Genomic DNA, 22,033 nt, shown 5'->3' on the forward strand with positions numbered 1-22,033 from the left:
CGCGCGTCATTCTGGGAATTGTAGTTTCGGCGACGCTCCAGGCCACGTGGAGAAAGCGCCCGGTCTGGCGCATGCGCTCTCCAGCGCGCTCGCCAGGCGCTTTGGTTCGGTGGGAACTGCCGTGGAGGCTTGTCATTCTGACCCGGGAAGTCCTCAGAGCGTCTGGCAGGTTGGTCGTGAGGGGCTCGTGCCTTCCAGGGCTGTGAGTGTCGGGGGGACTGTTTGTGGTGGTCCCCCGCCCGGCGCTCGTCTCTCCTCTTCATCTTTTCTCCCTCAGACTCCGCTGACCACTTCTTTCCTTGCTGCCTATGCCCGGGGCCCCTCTTCCTGGTGTCGCATCTCCTTCGGCCCCTGCGCTCGAACCCCCTACGTCAGTCATTTCCCTTCATTGCCCCGCCGGGCGGAGGCCGTCCTGGGATGAACTTGCATCCCCTCTTCTGCAACCCCAAAGGACTAAGATGGGTCATTCAGGCGACCACGCTGAGATCTGGGCGTTGGTCCTCCCGTGTTCCCTTTCCTGCTCCTCCCGTGTTCCCTTCTCTAGGGTGCTCCTCGGGCTTTACAAGGTCACTATCTGAACAGAGCCCTAGTGATTGGGGTATCATTTCAGAAAGAAAGATAGTGATCTGGAATGGCCCAGATCCCTTATGAGTGTTCTGCTGTGTCAGAAGGGATGGTACTTGGCTGAATATTTCTTATCCTGTTAATATTTGCATTGTTAGTACGCTTCATTTCTTCATTTATGCGGGCACTCACAGATATATAATGAGTCCCTACTTTGTGTAAGGCACTCTGCTAGATGCTAGGAATGCAACAGTAAAAAAAAAAAAAAAAAAAAAAAAAAAAAAAAAAAAAAAAAAAGTAAAATCTCTGCTTTCCCTGCTTCTTAAAGATAATATAAGACAATCTCCTTTATTCCCTTTCATTTTGTCCTACATACTGCTTAGGTTTTGGCCTTCCTACTTCCGGCTCAGGAACCCTCTGATCTTTTTCACTGGTTTGGGGCCTGGAATAAAAGACCTTTCAATCTGGCCTCCCCTTGCCTATTCAAGTTTCATTGTCATCTACTCCCTCTTCCCACTAGAGTCCTCCTGTATTCACACAATAGATTCCTGAATACTCTTTCTTCCTCATCTATGCAAATTCCATCTAACTGAAAGCCTATTTTCTCTTTGACTTTTCCTATCAATTCACATATTTTTTCTTTTTCTTCTTTCCTTCCTTTCCTTTTCTTTTTCTTTCTTTTCTTTCTTTCAAGACAGGATCTCACTCTGTCACCCCGGCTGGAGTGCAGTGGCATGATCTTGGCTCACTGAAACCTTGACCTCCTGGGCTGAAGTGATCCTTCAGCCTCAGCTCTCAAGTAGTTGGGATTACAGGTGCATGCCGGCTAATTTTTGTATTTTCTGTGGAGACAGGGCTTCTTCATGTTGGCCAGGCTGGTCTCCAACTCCTGGGCTCAAGCAATTCTCCTGCCTCAGTCTCCCAAAGTGCAGTGTAACCATCACGCCCAGCCACATATTTTTTCTTTCCCTTCTCCTGTTTCCTATTGTGCTGTACCGCATAATTTAGTATTTTATTATATGAGATCCTACTTTCTAATTGTTACGTGTTTCAAGAATAGTGGATTGGAGAGGGAAGGGGCAGAAAAAAAAAAAGAAGAAGAATAGTGGATAGAGTCAGACTGCCTGGTTTGAATCTCAGCACAATCACAAGCTTAGTAGCCTTGGGCTGGTATATAGCATCTCTGTGCTTCAATTTCTTCATTTATAAGATGGGAATAATACTAGTGACCACCGAGTTGTGAGAATTAAATGAATAAGTCATGTAGAATAATGCCTGCCACATCAAGTTCTTAATGCTGCCTAAGATGACAAAATTCTTATTCTACTTTGGTATTATACACAGCTTGAAACTATTAGGCACATAGTAGGTGCCCAAAAGTTTGCTAAATTTGATTAAACTAGATAATTAAGAGATGCTTTTTATTTACAAAATAATTCACCATTTGTTTTTAAATAAGAAGCTACCTTGGAGCATTACAAATGATTCAACTTGTGTAAAATATTTCTTGTGAAATAAGGTACCTTTATTCTTAAGGCAGATTTTATATCAAGTCTGAATTACCAACTTTTTAGATCTAGAAGAAAATAGACATCATCTAGTTAGTTCCCAGGTTCTCAAACTGGGAACTAACTAACACCAAAGGTTGTGTCTGGCCAATCAGGGGATACTAAGCTGTGTCAGAAAATATAACGTATCCATTTTATTTGAAGATTTGGGGAAAATATTTTTATAAAGGCAGCACATATTTAGTGCTTATAAAAGTTTTGACAAAACTGACTTGAAGGTGAAGGTAAGAGTTAAGATTCCTTCTGGAAACTTTTTTTTTTTTTTTTTTTTTTTTTTGAGACAGGGTCTTGCTCTGTCACCCAGGCTGGAGTGCAGTAGTGTGATCAAGGCTCACTCACTGCAGCCTTGACCTCCCTGTCTCAAGCCATCTTCCCACTTCAGCCTCCTGAGTAGGTGGGACCACAAGCACATAACCATGCCCAGCTTATTTTTTGATTTTTTTGTAGAGATGAGTTCTCACTATGTTGCTCAGGTTGGTTTCTAACTCCTGAGCTCAAGCAATCCTCCCGCCTTGGCCTCCCAAAGCACTGGGATTACAGGTGTGAGCCACCACACCAGGCCTCTGGAAACTTTTAAACTAAGTCCTCAGACTTCATAAAGATGCATCCTATATTCATTCCCTTTTGCTGTTAGACCACTGCTAGTTTGATTTGCTCATTTTTAAATCTGGACCCAAAGCTCAGGGATGTTCCCAAGATTATCCTAATCCTCCAGCACCAACCTTTTCTTGGCCCATTCTGATCCTGAGGGGAGCTAGAGTTCCGATGGTGTTCTTGTCTAGGCTTGCTGGTGAGTTCTGATTCAAGCAGGTAACAGTAGGTTAACTAAGTTGTTTTGTGGAATATTTGGAATGGCTTTTAATGCAGACTGATCTGAATCTTGTGCTTCACTAGCCAACCAGTTCTGCAGAACTCCATTTACTTCCTTCATAATGTCTAATTTGAAAAATGTTTTTGCGTGTAGATATAGTTGTCTTTCATTTAGTTGAAATTAGTGGAGTAGACAGTGAAAAGGCATCAATCCCTGCTATTTCATTTATTATTTAAGAATAATAGCTACTATAAACTGAGCATTTAGTTAGCATAAAGCCCCATGCTAAGTGAGTTGTGTATATGCATTTTGCAAAGCCAAAACCACATACAGTATGTATATGTTTGTTATTTTTTTATTTTGAGACAGAGTTTCACTCTATGGCTCAGGCTGGAGTGCAGTGGCGTGATCTCGGCTCACCGCAACCTCCACCTCCTGGGTTCAAAGGATTCTCGTGCCTCAGCCTCAGCTGGGATTACAAGCGCATGCCATCACATGTGGCTCATTTTCGTATTTTTTTTTTTTTTTGAAACGGAGTCTTGCTCTGTTTCTCGCTCTGGAGTGCAGTGGCACGATCTCTCGGATCACTGCAAGCTCCGCCTCCCGGGTTCACGCCATTCTCCTGCCTCAGCCTCCCGAGTAGCTGGGACTACAGGTGCCTGCCACCATGCCAGGCTAATTTTTTGTGTTTTTAGTAGAGATGGGGTCTCACCGTGTTAGCCAGGATGGTCTCCATCTCCTGACCTCATGATCCGCCCGCCTCGGCCTCCCAAAGTGTTGGGATTACAGGCGTGAGCCACTGCGCCCGGCCTCATTTTTGTATTTTTTAGTAGAGAAGGGGTTTCACTATGTACGCCGGGCTTGTCTTGAACTCCTGGCCTCAAGTGCCTTGGCCTCCCATAGTGCTGGGATTACAGGCATAAGCCATCCCACCTGGCCTGTATGTAATGTTTAATTCTCACAGCAACTTGTAGAGGAAGAGGCTGAGGCTGAAAGTGAGAAAGTAATTTTCCTAAGATTATGTAACTACAAAGTATAAAGAAGGAATTTGAACCCACATCTTTCAAACTCCGTAGTGTTGTATGCGAGCGAGTTAGAGAAACGCCACACTCTGAGACGAATTTAAGAGTCCTTTATTAGCTAGCGACCGAGAGACGGCTAACGCTCAAAATTCTCTCTTCCCCAGGAAGGGGCTTGATTTTCTTTTATACTTCGGGTTAGGAAGGGGAGGGGAGCTCAGCTGCAACAATTCTACAGAAGTAAAAACATGTAAAAAAGGCCGGGCGCGGTGGCTCAAGCCTGTAATCCCAGCACTTTGGGAGGCCGAGACGGGCGGATCACGAGGTCAGGAGTTCGAGACCATCCTGGCTAACACGGTGAAACCCTGTCTCTACTAAAAACTACAAAAAAAGCTAGCCGGGCGAGGTGGCTGGCGCCTGTAGTCCCAGCTACTTGGGAGGCTGAGGCAGGAGAATGGCGTAAACACGGGAGGCGGAGCTTGCAGTGAGCTGAGATCCGGCCACTGCACTCCAGCCCGGGCGACAGAGTTTCCAGGTGCAGGGGCTCTAAATCTTTCCTAAGATGTTTTATATGGGGGCTCTGCCAGACACGAACTCAAGGCTTTGTGGTGTTATCTTTTGAGCAAAATCCTGGGAACTCCGTACATTGCTTGCTTCAGTACCTTATCAGTTAATTGGACTCTTTGGTATGTTGAGAGTCTGCTTACACAAGTTAACTCCTTGAGGAAGCGGGGTGGGTAAGGAGTCCTTGAAGCCTTGTAAATGAAGGAGCAGAAAGGAGTCGTCTGGCTTTCTCAGCTAAGGGAGAGCCTATTCATGTGGAAACAAGGCTAGGTGATTAAGGGAGAGTCTAAAAACAAGGTTAGGTATTACAATAGTGAAAGCCCTTAAACGCTTTACCATATAGGCAAGTCTTAATTTTGTGTGAGGTCTTGCATTGGAAAAGGAAGTAAGTGAATAGGGGGTAGTTAATTTAGTAGCTCTCAGTGGAAGTGGGCAAATTCTGATGTGACTGGCATTTTGGAAGTTTGTGCAGGTATTTTGGTTGGCATAATTGGGCTAAGATTGCCGGCATTTTTTGGGCAGGGACCAGGGATGTTAGACAACCTGCTATGTGCAGAAAAGCCCCGTAGTAGCCCAGTACCTAATTTATATAAAATTACTGGTTACACAGGTTCCCCCCCCATCCCCCCCACCCCCCCAGATGGGGACTCGCTCTGTTGGCCAGCTTGGAGTGCAGTGGTGTGATCTCAGCTCACTGCAACCTCCACCTCCCGGGTTCAAGCGATTCTCCTGTCTCAGCCTCCCAAGTAGCTGGGCTTACAGGTGCGCGCCACTGCGCCCAACCAATTTTTTTTTTTTTTTGAGACGGAGTCTCGCTCTGTTGCCCAGGCTGGAGTTCAGTGGCTCCATCTCGGCTCACTGCAAGCTCCGCCTCCCGGGTTCACGCCTTTCCCCTGCCTCAGCCTCCGGAATAGCTGGGACTACAGGCACCCGCCATCACGCCCGGCTAATTTCTTTGTTTTTTTTTTTTTTAGTAGAGATGGGGTTTCACCGTGTTAGCCAGGATGATATCGATCTCCTGACCTCGTGATCCACCTGCCTCGGCCTCCCAAAGTGCTGGGATTACAGGCGTGATCCACCGCGCCCGGCCCACCCAACTAATTTTTGTATTTCTAATAGAGATGGGGTTTTGCCATGGTGGCCAGGTTGGTTTCGAACTCCTGACCTCAACTGATCCACCTGCCTCAGCCTCCCTAACTGCTGCAATTACAGGCATGAGCCACCGCACCTGGCCTGGTTACACAGTTTTAATATGCACTGAATTTTCCAGTAATGCAGTAAGTCAAAGCAAGTTTGTACTTTTGTTGGCGGGGTGGGGGTGGGGGTACTTCACTAAGGAGTGTTCACCAATTTGGAAATTTATGTCATTAGTGGCATTGTTACCTTCTCTTGGAGGCACTAGTACAATGCACCTGTGCTGCTTTGCCTTTGTAGCTGTTGAATTCATGGTAATTCTATCTATAGGTAGAAGTAAAGACTGGTATTAAAATATTGAACTGCTTTGAGAACTGTTTGGTGAATACCAGCTGCTCTGAGCTCCGCTACCTCCTAGTGTGTCCATGTATAGGGCCCTTCGGATTTCCTACAGTTAGCAATGAAAGAGTTAATCACTGGTGCCCCGGGATTGGAGGGCTTCCAGGATCATTCTCCAGCTTTATGGATTGTGCCAATGCCTGTGCTAGTGCCTATGTGGATGTTGTTATCCCCTGGGTTCAAAATCTATTTCAAAATATCATCTAGTGTAGTTGTGGTGAAATGGTTACATACTGAAATATATATTATTTTATTAAAATTACTTCTTAGGTCTCCTTTATGTTACATTTAGGGCATCTATTGTAGGGTATGTCTTGATATGTGTCTAATAGGTTATAACATTCATTTCATTTAAAAGTAGAAAACAGCTGCTTCAAACTGAATCAGTAAAAATAGGGGATGTTGAGTTTGAGAGCTGGGAACTGCTGAGTGGTAAGTCAATCGGAGTCCCACTGTTTTTGTCCTTTATCTTGCTTCAAATTGAAATCATTATCTATTGCTTTTGTAAATTAAATATATAGCTGGCTACATCTGAGTATTGGAAATGAAAGCATCAGTAATCTGTGTTGTTTTTAATAGAGTTTCTCCTTTTGGAATAGGGTGTTTTGTATTTCATTGATTCAGGTGGCTCTTATTTCATCTAAGAATCAAGATAAAGTATTTGGACTAATTAATTTTTTTATCATCCATAGTAATCTTATCTCATTTTTCATTCTTCTAACAGACTTTATTTGATATCAGCAGTTGTACATGATTTAATTATTTGACAGTGTAAACTGGAATGTACTGATAGGGTCTCTTCCATCAGTAGACTTATTTTGAATCACATGAATATTTACTCATTAAATTTATTTTTATTTTTAAGTGGAAGTTTCCTTTCCCTGTATTAAATGTATTACTTTCTTTCCAGAAATGTCTAATGCAAAAGAAAGAAAACACGCCAAGAAAATGAGAAACCAGCCCACCAATGTGACTCTGTCCTCTGGCTTTGTGGCTGACAGAGGCGTAAAGCACCACAGTGGAGGTGAAAAACCTTTCCAAGCTCAAAAACAAGGTAAGATACACAAAATAGACCAGCCATGGTGGCTCACGCCTGTAATCCCAGCACTTTGGGAGGCTGAAGCGGGCGGTTCATGAACTCAAGATATCGAGACCATCCTGGCCAACATGGTGAAACCCCGTCTCTACTAAAAATACAAAAATTAACTGGGTGTGGTGGCACGTGCCTGTAATCCCAGCTACTCAGGAGGCTGAGGCAGGAGAATTGCTTGAACCCAGGAGGTGGAGGTTACAGTGAGCCGAGATTGCGATACTGCACTCTAGCCTGAAGACAGAGGGAGACTCTGTCTCAAAAAAAAAAAAAAAAAAAAAAAGATACACATGATGCTGTCTCCACTCCCATTTTGATCAAATTGCTTTTGTCAGCTCTTTTGATAGTCATTATCTAAATAGTAAATGAGCTGAATTAAAAACAGATACAGTAGACCCTTATTATTATTTTTCAATTTCCTATTTGCAAGTTTGCCTTCTTGCCAAAGCTTATTTGTAACCCCAATGTCAATACCCATGGAGCTTTGCTATCATTTGTGGACATACATAGAGCAGGAAAAATTTGAGTTGCCCTGTGTTTATGTTCCCAGCCGAGCTTCCCAGCTTTCATGCAGAAATGGCCGGAGGATGGTGGTAGTACAGGGGCAGGGCAGTACAGTGCAAGCAGCTCCAGCTCTACTGGGGTTTGAATCTCAGCCCTGGGGCAGCCTCATGCAGGTCACTTAGCATTTCTAGACTTCATTTTCTCTTTTGTAAAATAAAGGAAATAGATTCTACCAGGAGGAGTTGTTTTTAGGATTTAAGATTATAATATGGCCATGGGCAGTGGCTCACACCTGTAATCTCAGCACTCTCGAAGGCTGAGGTGGGCAGATCACCTGAAGTCAGGAGTTTGAGACCAGATTGGCCAACATGGCGAAACTCCGTCTCTACTAAAAATACAAAAATTAGCCAGGCATGGTGGTGCGTGCCTGTAGTCCCAGCCACTCGGGAGGCTGAGGCAGGAGAATTGCTTGAACCCGGGAGGTGGAGGTTGCAGTGAGCCAAGATCGTGCCATTGCACTCCAGCCTGGGTGACAGAGTGAGGCTGTCTCAAAAAAAAAAAGGAAAAAAAAAGATTATAATCTATGTGAGATGAAGATATATATGTATCCCCACTAGGAGGAATGGTTCAGTATTCACTAATTCATTGACATAATTCAGTGACTGTATGAAACATAACTACTATAAATAATGAAAATTAGCCGTGCATATTTTAGAGCTGGTATATTTTATTTCTACCTTAACATCAGTGATTATTATACTTCTGTATTTCCTAAGAGAAGTGCAGTATAGTCATCATATCTGTATTTCACTGGTGTGCTGATTTTAGAACCTTATGAAGTGATAGAAAGATTACAGTTGTTCATTAGGGCAGTGGTAGAAAATGCTAATTTGGGAAGACAGCAAAACCAAGTGGCCAAGAACTTGTTTGGAATGCTTTAAAAAACTGTGCATTGGGTCTGATTAAGTAAACTTTAGAGTCAAGTTCATAAGGTCTAGATTCAGATCCTACAGTTGATGCCCACCATGCCATGTGATAAACCTTTCACACATATTATCCTCACAGTGTTTTAAGATTATAGTGGTTTAATAATTAACACCACAATTGAAATAAGCAGAAACACTATGAAATTCTCTACTGATCTCTCCTTTAATTTACAGACAGTTTTTTTTTTTTTTTTTTTTTTTTTTGAGACAGAGTCTTGCTATGTCGCCCAGGCTGGAGTACAATGGTGCGATCTCGGCTCACTGCAACATCCACCTCCTGGGTTCAAGCGATTCTCCTGCCTCAGCCACCTGAGTGGCCGAGACTACAGGCGTGTGCTGCCACTCTTGGCTAATTTTTGTACTTTTAGTAGAGACAGGGTTTCACCATGTTGGCCAGTCTGGTCTCAAATTCCTAACCTCAAGTGATCCACCTGCTTCAGCCTCCCAAAGTGCTGGGATTACAGGCGTGAGCCACTGCACCTGGCCACAGGCAGATATTTAATGTTGTCTTATAGTCATAATTCCCAGACACTTGTGTGAAAGTGTTGCCTTTTTATTTGGAGACGGAGTCTTGCTCTGTTGCCTGTGCTGGAGTGCAGTGGTGCGATCTTGGCTCACTGCAACCTCTGCCTCCCGGATTCAAGCAATTATCCTGCCTCAGCCTCCCAAGTAGCTGGGACTACAGTCACATGCTGCCACACCCGGCTAATTTTTTGTATTTTAGTAGAGATGGGGTTTTACCGTGTTGCCCAGGCTGGTCTTGAACTCCTGAGCTCAGGCAATCCGCCCACCTTGGCCTCCCAAAGTGCTGGGATTACAGGCGTGAACTACTGCACCTGGCTGGAAATTTTGCTTTTTAAATTTTTAAGACAGGGTCCCACTCTGTTGCCCATGCTGGAGTGCAATGGCACAGTCGTGGTTCACTGCAACCTTGACCACCTGGGCTCACGTGATCCTCCCACCTCAGCTTCCCGAGTAGCTGGGGCTACAAGCATGTGCCACTGTGCCCAGCTAATTTTTTTTTTTTTTTTTTTTTTTTTTTGTAGAGACAGGGTTTCGCCACGTTGACCAGTTAGTCTCAAACTCCTGGACTCAAGTGATCCGCCCACCTTGGCCTCTCAAAGTGCTGGGATTAGAGGTGTGAGCCACCACATCCATCCTGGAACTTTGCTTTTAGTTATTTATTTAGTATAGTAGCTCTCAATTTGAGTGTGGCAGACAATTAGGATAAAAGACTGTACATAATCATGTGGATTATAGTATTAAGGGAGTGTCGTTTGGGCTGCTGTAACAAAATACAGGTTGAACATTCCCGATCCAAAGATCTGAAGTCTGAAGTCCTCCAAAATCCAAAACTTTTTGAGCACTGACATGACACAACAGGTGGAAAATTCCACGTCTGACCTCATGTGATGGGTCACAGTCAAAATGCAGGCATATAACACACAGTTTATTCAGCATTCCCATGGAAAAAAAGATATTCCTGGCCCCCTTCAGCTGGGATATAAATATTTCCAAGCACTCCTAGATTTCACCACCTAAGCACACCTGCAAAGACAAATAAAATGGCATGTAATTTTTACTGTTAAATACTTACATGTGAATCAGCGTGATAAAGTGATTTCTTATCAGTAGCGTATAGATTCCGAGTCAGGAAGGGTGCTGATGCCAGCCAACCACAGATTGTCCACAGGGTGGCTGAGATAGTGGCACCTTTGCTTTCTGATGCTTCAGGTATACAATGTGCAAAAAGTTTCATGCACAAATTATTAAAAATATTGTATAAAATTACCTTCAGGCTATGAGTGATAAGGTAAAAGAAACATAATTGAATTTTGTCTTTAGACTTGTGTTCTAAGATACCTTAGACTTGTGTTCAAGATACCTCATTTTATATATATATATGAATATTCCAAAATCCAAAAAAAATTGGAATTTGAAACACTTCTGGTCCCAGTTATTTCAGATGAGGGATACTCAACCTGTATCTTACTGGGTAGCTTGTAAATAACAAATGTATTTCTCACAGTTCTGAGGGCTGAAAAGTCCAAGATGAAGGAGCCAGCAGGTTTGGTGACTGGTGTGGGCCTGCCTTCTGCTTCATATACATCACCTTTTTACTGGGTTCTCACATGGTGGAAGGAGTGAGGGTCTCTGTGAGGACTCCTTTATAAGGATACTAATCTCATTCATGAAGGCTCTACCCTCATGACCTCATCGCCTCCTAAAGGCCCCACCTCCTACTACCATCACCTTGGGGGTTAGAATTTCAACATTGGAATTTTGGGGGACATAAGCATTCAGACCATACCAGGGAGCTTAGATTTGACATTCATGTTGCACTGTTTATAGGAGAAAATTTCCCCTGTATCTGTTATATCCAGGGTCCTTTATATGTCATCCTGACATGATTACCTTGTGTGCTACCTACTAGCTTTGTGACCTCAGGCAAGTGAATTCACCTTCCTACGTAAGATTCCTCTTTAAAAATAAGTAGTAATAGCCACCTTACAGGGTGACTGTAGGATTGAAAACATGGTCAGTGTTGCCACCCAACAAATATTAGTTCTCCACTATAATTTTTATCTCTGATAAAGGTGACATGTTTCTTTTTGAAAATATACTAGAGCCTCATCCTGGAACTTCACGACAGTGGCAAACCAGAGTCAACCCCCACTCTCTGCCTGACCCTGATGTGAATGAGCAGTCTTCCTCCAAAGGGATGTTTAGAAAAAAGGGAGGATGGAAAGCAGGTCCTGAGGGCACGTCTCAGGAGATCCCCAAGTATATAACTGGTGGGTACTCATAAAGAAGTGCAGTTTCCTTGTATTTTGAGCTCTTCATGTCTAGTGCAGCAACAAACTGCCCTCCTTGTGGTCCTGGCTCTGCCTCCCCTGCCTCTCCTCTCCTCCTCCCACTTCAGACCCTTCTCACCTCTAGCCTGGACTTTGACCAGAGCTTCCTTGGGCTTGATGGCTCTCCCTTCTTCAGTTTCTCTCCCTGTCTCTTACTCGTCTTCTTACAAGTCTTTGTGAACTGTTCCTCTTTGTCTTAGCCCCCATGCCTCTCTTGTTTTAAATATGCCATCCATACTCAGCATGGCATTCTCCAAAGATGGAAAATTGCATATGCACTAATGGCAACCAAACCTTTATTTAAAGGGCTTATCTCCAGGCCCTTTCCAGCCTCTTCTGTTCTTCACCCTATAATCCCCAACCACACTACCACATTAAACCCTGTATTCCTTGTACATACCTTAGATATGCTTTCTGGTCTCTCTTTACACCTTCTTGGTGGAGGAATTCACTTAAGTTTCCCCAGCAGCCTGTTTATTCTCCAGCGTTAATTCAAGATTGGTGTTTAATGACGTTGTCAATTCTTTCAACAGCTTCTACTTTTGCTCAAGCACGAGCGGCTGAAATCAGCGCTATGTTAAAAGCTGTGACCCAGAAGTCTTCGAATTCACTGGTTTTCCAGACTCTGCCACGGCACATGCGACGAAGAGCCATGAGCCACAATGTCAAACGTCTTCCCAGACGGTTACAGGAGATTGCACAGAAAGAGGTTGGAGTTCCACTTAGTGTAAATGTTTAGAGTAGTAACTCCTAGAAGAAATTGAGAAGTATTGACCTAATAGAATTTATTAAAAATGAAAACCAAGGCTGGGCATGGTGGCTCATACCTGTAATCCCAGCACTTTGAGAGGCTGAGGTGGGCAGATTGCTTGAGCCCAGGAGTTCAAGACCAGCCTGGGCAACATGGCGAAACCTCATCTCTACAAAAAAATCCCCAAATTAGCTGGGCGTGGTGGTGCATGTGTGCCTGTAGTCCCAGCTACTTGGAAACTGAGATGGGAGGATCCCCTGAGCCAGGGGAGGCTGAGGCTGCAATGAGCTGTGATTGCGCTACTGTACTCCAGCCTGGGTGACAGTGAGACCTTGTCTAAAAAGAAAAGAAACAAAAAAACTCAGAAAAGAACACCCTCATGGTTTTTGTTTTTGTTTTGCATATATTTGATTTAATCATTATCCAAACTTCTTCTTCCCTCCAAGCCAAATTAACAGACAATTGGCTATTACAGGTGCTTTGAAATACAGCATTTGATATTCCTCTCTTGTAAGGGTGTTGAATAGTTTATGTTCCCTTCCCAAATGTAAAAAAAACCTGACCCTCTTTTTTTTTTTTTTTTTTTTTTGAGACGGAGTCTCGCTCTGTCACCTGGGCTGGAGCGCAGTGGCCGGATCTCAGCTCACTGGAAGCTCTGCCTCCCGGGTTCACGCCATTCTCCTGCTTCAGCCTCCGGAGTAGCTGGGACTACAGGCGCCCGCCACCTCGCCCGGCTAGTTTTTTGTATTTTTTAGTAGAGATGGGGTTTCACCGTGTTAGCCAGGATGGTCTCGATCTCCTGACCTCGTGATCCACCCGTCTCGGCCTCCCAAAGTGCTGGGATTACAGGCTTGAGCCACCGCACCCGGCCAAAAAACCTGACCCTCTTACCAAGTAGTTTTGGATTTGTGTTTTTGGAGTGTGGCCAGCTTGGGGTAGGAAGGTTAAAAAAAGCAACATCAATGCTTAGCATTTGCTTTCTGACTTTTTCAAAGTTGAAAACTTGAACTGGGTTTTTATTTTTGTACAAGTCTAATTGTGTTTTGGCTTCATCAGAATTCTAGACTTGAACATTCTAAGATTAAGCCAATGTCTTTACTAATTGGTTTAAAACCTATTTATTCAGCAGCCTTCTATGTACCATTGCTATGTTAGTGGTGGGGTTTGAGTTCAAGAGGGAAAACTAACAAGGAATTTTATACTTTCTGGATTTAATGTAAAGTCTATTTGCCAGTGATAGCATTCAGGGTGTGTCTGTCTGTAGCCTAACTGAAATGAAATGTGTGGATTTTCCTCACTTATATTATTTTTGATCTTAAGTTTTTGGTTTTAGTTACAGTTCTACAGGTTAAAATGATAACAAGAAGCTAACATTTGACTTCTTCTTTCTTGCCCTCTAATACTAATAGCCATATGTCTTCCTTCTCTACTTACATTGAAGAAACCAAGTTAACAATTTTTTTTTTTTTTTTTTTTTGAGACAGAGTTTCGCTCTGTCCCCCAGGCTGGAGTGCAGTGGCGTGATCTCGGCTCACTGCAATCTCCGCTTCCCAGGTTCACACCATTCTCCTGCCTCAGCCTCCCAAGTAGCTGGAACTGCAGGTGCCCGCCACCACACCCGCTAATTTTTTGTATTTTTTTTAGTAGAGACGGGGTTTCACCGTGTTAGCCAGGATGATCTCGATCTCCTGACCTCGTGATTCGCCCACCTTGGCCTCCCAAAGTGCTGGGATTATAAGCGTGAGCCACCGTGCCCGGCCCCAAGTTAACAATTTAAGCAAACTAATGGGATCTATAAAATATTCCACTTAATCTAAAGTTATTTGTTTGCATTCCTAACCATTAACTCTGTTTTGAGATTCTTACAAACTGGGATATGTCTCTTTTCTTGAAACTATAGGCAGAGAAAGCTGTACATCAGAAAAAAGAACATTCAAAAAATAAATGCCATAAAGCTCGAAGATGTCACATGAACCGGACGCTAGAATTTAACCGTAGACAAAAGAAGAACATTTGGTTAGAAACCCACATCTGGCATGCCAAGCGGTTTCACATGGTCAGGAAGTGGGGCTACTGCCTTGGGGAGAGGCCAACAGTCAAGAGCCACAGAGCCTGCTATCGAGCCATGACGAACCGGTGCCTCCTGCAGGTGAGCTTTCCTAGTGGGCTTTCTTGTTATTTTGGTTTGATCCTTTCCTATTGAGACCTTTAGAATAGTTTATGGTATGCCAAGCCCCGTTTATGTGGTTATTCATTGGAAAAATGATTCCTGAGCATGAGGCCTGGGTCCTTTGCCAGATACTGGAGATCAGGCAGCCTAAAGTCACTTCACTACCAGTGGAGTGACTGACGTTAATCAAATGATTTCCAGATATGCGATTGTAAGGGAAAAGCATGCAGTATGATGAGCATTTCTAACCAGGTCATCACACTGAGGGCGTCCCCCAGAAGTGCTGCTTGAACTGAGCTCTCAGGGATAAGATGGGAGGGGGGAAGGCAGAAGGAAGCCAGGTGAGAGTGAAGAACTGGAATCAATTCTGTGTGATAGAGATGAAGAGGAGAGCAAGGCAACATGAGGGCGAGGTTAGGCTGGAGAAAAGAGTAGGAACCAGATCGTGCAGGTCTCGTTGATCATATCAAGCTTTATTCACTATAGATTAATCTAACAGTCATTCACCAATAACAGATATTTGAGAATCTACTGTGTACCCTGAACAGGGTTCAAAATGCTGGTCTAGGTGTTTGTGGGTCAGTGGGATGCTAAAGGATGTTTTAAATTTTAAAAGCTTTGAGAGGACATATTATTTTAGAGCCTCTTAATAGTATTTATCTGATTGTTCCCTCCTCTCAGTAGCTAATTCAGTTGCCTTCTGTTTCTTCCAGTACATATTTAGAAATCTGTTCTTTGCAGAAGGGCCTATCTTTCAATGGCAGAAGGGCCTTGGCCAAATTTTGAAAGCGATTATTGTTGGTGTCCTTTGATACCCCTTGAGAGTAAGCAATACAAGAATCTTTTTTAAAAATTGTGGTCAAATATACATAACAAAACCATTTGACCATTTTAAGTGTACAGTTCTGTGGCATTAAGTATGTTTACGTTGTGTAATCAGTACCACCATCCATCTCCATTTTATCCTCCCAAACCGAAACTCTGTACTCATTAAACACTAACTCCCCATTCCTTCAGCCCCTGGCAGCCACCCTTCTACTGTCTATCCAATAATTTGATCCTATAGGTACTTCATAGGAGTGAAATCGTACGATATTTGTCTTTTTGTGACTGGCTTATTTAATTTATCATAATGTCTTAAAATTCATCTGTGTTGTAGCATGTGTCAGAATTCCCTTCCCTTTTAAGGCTGAAGATGTATTCCATTGTAGGTATATACCATATCTTGATTATCCATTTATCTGTCAGTGGACATTTGGCTTACTTCTACCTTTTGGCTATTGTAAATAATGCTGCTGTGAGCATGGATTTGCAAATATCACTACAATCCCTGCTTTCAGTCCTTTTGAGTATATCCCCAGAAGTGTAATTGCTGGATCATATGATAATTCTATGGTAATTTTATGTTTAATTTTTTGAGGTACTGCCTTACTGTTTTCCATAGCAACCATATCATTTTACATTCCCACCAGCAGTACACAAGGGTTCCAATTTCACCTCATCCTTGTCAGTACTTATTACTTATTTATTTGTTTGATCACAGTCATTATAATGAGTGTGAAGTGAATAAGAGCACCTTTTAGGAGTCTTTGATTTGAGAACTCAGCAGCAGAAATCACAGATTATAGTCAAGTTCCTCATTCACATTGAGGAAGCTGGGTTCTAGAGAGATGACGTGACTTGCCTGGGCTCACACAGCTTGTTGGTGGCCTACATGGCACTTGAGTGGCTGATTCCCTGGCCTGCACTTTTTCCACTGTCCTCTGCCAATGAGTTACTTTTCATTTTGGGCAGAATTTTTGCTAAAGTTATTAGATACTTTCTTTAAAATTTGATCAGCCCTAAGTAATAAAAATAATAACTAATAATAACAAATATTAGTGAGTGCTTAATATACGCCCTACCCTGTTTTAAATGCTTTGCATGTGTTTATTCATTTAATCCTCATAATAGTATGAGGTAAGGAGTTACCATTATTTCCATTTTACAGATGGAGAAACTGAGTACAGAGAGGTTAGGTAATTTATCCATGACCATATGGCCAATGAGTGTTGAGGTGATTCAGATTTGAGCCCAGTTGCCTGACTCCAGGGTTCCACACTCTCAACCATTATTCTCTGCTGTCACTTGTTTGCACACATTTGGGTGCGCTTCCTCTGGCCACTGACAGCTGAGAGCTGGTCACTGGATGGGAAGATTTCTTTCTGTGAGTGATCATATTGATTAATGTGTGTTGTCAGAATCATAGCTATAATTTGCCTTTTAGTTCTAGTTGCTCAGTGAACTGAAACTGCTTAAAGGTGCCATAGCAGAAGGGTTGGTTTGGCAGGTCACCGAGCCTGATTAGAATGCTGGCTTCTCCACTTAATGACTCTGTGTCTTTGTTCAAGTAACAATCTCTGTCACAGTGTCCTTGTCTATCAGATAAGATAACCATACTTGGTACATCTGATTGTCAGGAAGACTAAATGACAGTTCATGTAAGGAGTTAACTCATTACTGGCACTCAGTAACCCTTCAATGACTATTAACTATTACAGGCCAGGCATGGCAACTCATGCTTAGAATCACAGCACTTTGGGAGGCTGAGGCAGGAGGATTGCTTGAGCCCTGGGGTTCAAGACCAGTCTGGCTGGGCAACATAGTGAGACTCTGTCTCTGCAAAAAAAAAAAAAAAAAAAAAAAAAAAAAAGCTGGGTGTGGTGGCTCGTACCTCTAGTCCCAGCTACTTGGGAGGCTGAGGCAGGAGGACTGCTTGAGCCCAGGAAGTTGAGATTTCTGTAGCTGTGATTGCACCTCTGTACTCTAGCATTGGCAACAGAGTAAGACCCTGTCTCAAAAACAAAACAAAACAAACTATTAGAACTGTTATTGCCGGGGTCCAGCCCTAGCATGTCCAAGGTACCCCAAAGGGGAGAGGCAAGGTGGCGAGAGACAATAAAGACACCAGACACAACATGCAAGAGGACACAGACAAGACTGCAGCCCAGCAAAGGGCTGACAGCCCCGAATGATTTTCATTACAAGCTTATATAGTATCTTATAGAACAATTGTCAATTAGTAGAGCATCAGGCGATTACATAATTATAGAACAATTGTCAATCAGCAGAGCATCAGGTGATTACATAATTATATATAGATTATTAGGATAGTCTCAGAAGTTTATTAAGAACAGTTCTCTTCATGGATGGTCAGTTTGTTCTTCTTTCCTTGGTTACCCTTTTGGGGAATAAGCAAGCTTAATGGTTAACATAACAAAGTCTTATATCAGACTTGGTGGCTCTTGCGGTTACAGGTGCTAGAAGGGACTATTGTGTGGTCTTTGAGGAAATGGTCATAGGGACAATTATAGCAGCACAATTGGTTATAGGCTTAGAACTGGCACAGCAGTCTCTATTAAGTGCAAGGTTATACTTTAACATTGATTATATAACTATGTATAACAATTTTTCTTTTTTCTAAGTTTAGTATTTTACTTTTATTTTTGTTTAGGGCACCAAATTTAATATCCTTGTCATCTTATTGTGTCCCACAAACTTAAATCTTTTCATAGAATTAACCTCCCATCTATCCACACCATTTTTTCACCATTAATATAATTCTTAGAATATGAAATAAGTTGGGGACTTAACCTTGACAAATTTTGCATAGAATTTTTGCCTTTAGGGGAATACCATATTTCCTTTTTTCCCTTATGTGTTCCCGTCACATACCCCCACTGGCCATTAACCCATATTGTAGGGACAGGCCCAGGGCCAAATTTTCCGAGGGTAATGTGGTAAGATTTTTCTTCTATCTTTCCAGCTCATGGGTATTGCCCCATTTTCCAAGATCTGGAGTGGGGGTGGGCAGTACTATTACCGAATGAGTAACACTCCCCAGACCTCACCGTGAATCCCCTCCAATAGTTGTCTGCATATATATGATCAACCAAATGCAAAGCAAAATAGCATAGCTTATTCCAGCGATACAGAAGAGCCCACCAGCGCCACCTGCTGCACAGGCCTTGGAAGTGGCCTTGCCAACATCCAGAGGGCTCTGAGCCTTGCTCCAGAGCAGCCTTATGCGATCAGGGTCCGGGTCGTCCCTCTCCTGCATGGCCTGCGCCATGTTATTATTATTATGGATACTATAACTATTGAAACTTTTAACATTGATTTCATTAGCTTAGTTTGATCTCTCTTCATCTTACTTAAAATTCTGTGTTATTACTTTTACTTTCTTTGTACTGTGCTTAAAGTTGCATATCATGGTTAAGATTGAGCATGGGAGAAATATGGGATGGATTAATTGCAATATTGTATCTCTAGGCTTAGTGTTAAGTAATCTTGAGGTCCTGAATTACCTAACCAAATTGAGCAACCTGAGCATAATTTTGCAGAATTCATTACTGTTTTCCTTATTTTACTCTGGTTTGTTATCTTAGGTAGATTTTGGGGGTGAACGGTTCTTTACTTAGAAGCAACAGTTATATACCCTCCATAGAACCTGTCTATGAATATGGGATAAAACGTAGATTATCTAAAAGGTAGGATACTGTAACTTACATTTTTAAATGGAGATTCATTTTTATTTGGTTCGGATTGGTTTAAAAATATTTGCTAAGGTAACAGGAATGGACGGGTTTAGATATTTTTTCCCCTAAACCATCGGGCAGGAGAAGGTTTAGATTTTGATATGTGAGAATATAGCTTTAGCAATTTGTTTTGTGTCTTAGGCCTCTAAAGTTTTTGTGATGTAGCTTTTGGCTTCTTAGCAGTTTTGCCTATGTAAATTCCTAAGTACTTGTGTCTCCCGCTTTGTGCAGGATTTATCCTACTACTGTTGTTTGGAGTTGAAAGGCAAAGAGGAAGAAATACTAAAGGCACTTTCTGGAATGTGTAGCATAGACACAGGTAAACTTGTTTTAAAGCTGAGTTCTATTTTAGTCTTTGTATATTTATTCCTTTCATAAAGAAGTGTCTACTGTAAGCATTTGGAATTCAAACATATAGAAAAATGTGGGAGACACTAATCATTCCCGATGAAAATATTAATTTAAGAACAGTTGGGTTGGCTTTTAAATCATTTCTAACATTGTCAAGTTTTACACTTGACAGTGATAGAGTCATTTTTCTGGTGGGGTGAACTTGACAGAAAGATACTTGAAGCTCTCATTATTCATTTAACACATATTTGTTGAGAACTTATTGTGTGCCAGGCTTTGATCTGAGCAATCCTCACAACCAAAACTTCACCTCTCATGGAGGCAGAGAGTAAATGACAGTGTGGCTATCAGGAAATAGGACTGCAGTCTCAATACCTGGAATTATGGAATTTTGCTTTTGTTGATGTCAGGACTGACGTTTGCAGCAGTTCACTGCTTGTCTGGAAAGCGCCAAGGGAGCCTTGTGCTTTATCGGGTGAATAAATATCCCAGAGAAATGCTTGGGCCTGTTACGTTTATCTGGAAGTTCCAGAGGACCCCTGGTGACACTTCTGAGAGCAGGCAGCTATGGATCTGGCTGCATCCAACCCTTAAACAGGTATAATCTTTCAGGTTATCTCCCATTATTCTGAAACTGCATTTTTAATTACAGCTGGAAGTCAATACTGTAGAAATGTAAATAGTGTAAAGGTTTGTCTGATAGTCTGATATTTATATATGGGGGGGCTCTGTGAGTATTGAATGAAGTGAATTTTTAAAAAACTTATATAATTTGCATTTAAAAATGTCTAGCTGACAAAAAGCAAATATATTCGAAGTATATAATATGATGATTTGATGTACATGTTGCATACCACGATCAAATAACACATCCATCACCACCCATGCTGTACATTAGATCCCCAGAACTTGTTCATCAAATAGAATGAAGTCAGGGCGGGGCATGGTTTCTCATGCCTGTAATCCCACCACTTTGGGAGGCTGAAGCAGTTGGATTGCTTGAATCCAAGAGTTTGAGACTAGCCTGGGCAACATGGTGAAACCCCGTCTCTGCAAAAAAGACAAAAATTAGCTGGGATTGGTGGCATGCGCCTGTAGTCTCAGCTACTTGGGAGGCTGAGGCGGGAGGATCGCTTTGAGCCCAGGAGGCAGAGTTGCAGTGAGGTGAAATCGTGCTATTGCACTCCAGCCTGGGTGATAATGAGACCCTGTCTTGAAAAAAAAAAAAAATGAAACTAATCTTGACCTCTCATATTTTTAGTAAGTCATAAGTAGAAGTAGAGATAAAAACCAGCCTTATGCTAATTATTTGAAATGTTGAATTGGAACTAATGTTTCTACCATGACTGAAGTGGTTCACTAGTATCTAGGTGCTAGTTGCAGCCTATTTGATAATGAAAAGCTATTTCTGAGTACTTCTGATGATTTTTCACACTGAATTTAGCTTAGCTTCCCTTCTTTAGCATACTCACTACTTAAAAAAAATTTAGTCAGAGTGATCATGTTGTTTTCATAATATTTGACTAACCCTACCCCAACCCCAGCCCTAACCCATTTTAAATTTTAAATTTCAATTTTTTTTTGTTTAAAGTGACATGCGCTACTCAGAACACCCCAAAACGCTTTTTTTAAAAAATTAAAGTTAGATTAAAAAATATATATATTTTTTGAGACAGGGTTTTGCTCTGTCATTGAGACTTGAGTGCAGTGGTGCAGTCATAGCCCACTGCAGCCTCTACTTCCTGGGCTCAAGTGATTCTCCTACCTTAGCCTCCCGAGTAGCTTAGACTACAGGGGTACGCCACCATGTCCAGCTAATTATTTTTTTATTTTGTGTAGAAACAAGGTTTCCCTATGTTCCCGAGGGTGGTCTCAAACTCCTGGATGGAAGCCATCCTCCCGCCTCAGCTTCCCAAAGTGTTGGGATTACAGACGTGAGCCACCGCACCTGGTCCAAAAAAGCTTTTTGGTGATTAATTTAAGTTAATCTGTGAAGGGATAAAAATGTGAATTTTTTTTTTGAGATGGAGTCTTGCTCTGTTGCCCAGGCTGGATTGTGATGGCATGATCTCAGCTCACTGCAACCTCTGCCTCCCAGGTTCAAGCGATTCTCCTTCCTCAGCCTCCTGAGTAGCAGAGATTACAGATGCCTGCCGCCACACCCAACTAGTTTTTGTACTTTTTAGTAGAGATGGAGTTTTGCCATGTTGGTCAGGCTGGTCTCGAACTGCTGACCTCAGGCGATCTACCCGCCTCGGCCTCCCAAAGTGCTGGGATTACAGGTATGAGCCACCATGCCCGTCCAAAAATGTTAATTTTTAAAGCGATGAAAAAAAAAAAACATAACCCAACTAAATTTGTCATAATATATTTAAATTTCAGGATTTTAAAGTGAATATTTAAATATATTTTTAGGATATCTTAGAGGAAATAAAAGCAGCGTGTCAGTGCGTGGAACCCATCAAATCAGCTGTCTGCATCGCTGACCCACTTCTGACACAATCCCAAGAAAAAAGCCAAAGTGAATTGCCTGATGAGAAAATTGGCAAGAAAAGAAAAAGGAAAGACGATGGAGAAAATGCTAAACCAATTAAAAAAATTGTCGGCGATGGAACTAGAGATCCATGTCTACCATACTCTTGGATCTCTCCAACCACAGGCATTGTAATCAGGTATGAGTTGAATTTGCT

At 42.4% G+C, this 22,033-nt stretch overlaps 1 protein-coding gene across 1 annotated transcript in view; it reads left to right on the forward strand.

The window, feature by feature from the left end:
* Window positions 1-71: 71 nt before the first annotated feature.
* POP1 (POP1 homolog, ribonuclease P/MRP subunit) overlaps window positions 72-22,033 on the forward strand; it is a 45,591-nt gene continuing 23,629 nt past the window's right edge. Inside the window, exons 1-8 of the mRNA XM_010385621.1 lie at window positions 72-169; window positions 6,970-7,113; window positions 11,267-11,434; window positions 12,028-12,203; window positions 14,146-14,394; window positions 19,224-19,311; window positions 19,754-19,941; window positions 21,759-22,015. Of these exons, the coding sequence (XP_010383923.1) occupies window positions 6,972-7,113; window positions 11,267-11,434; window positions 12,028-12,203; window positions 14,146-14,394; window positions 19,224-19,311; window positions 19,754-19,941; window positions 21,759-22,015 (1,268 nt within the window). The 5' untranslated portion in view covers window positions 72-169; window positions 6,970-6,971. The remainder of the gene's footprint in view (window positions 170-6,969; window positions 7,114-11,266; window positions 11,435-12,027; window positions 12,204-14,145; window positions 14,395-19,223; window positions 19,312-19,753; window positions 19,942-21,758; window positions 22,016-22,033) is intronic.

The sequence above is a fragment of the Rhinopithecus roxellana genome, chromosome 9 (assembly GCF_007565055.1).
Source record: "Rhinopithecus roxellana isolate Shanxi Qingling chromosome 9, ASM756505v1, whole genome shotgun sequence".
NCBI lineage: Eukaryota > Metazoa > Chordata > Mammalia > Primates > Cercopithecidae > Rhinopithecus > Rhinopithecus roxellana.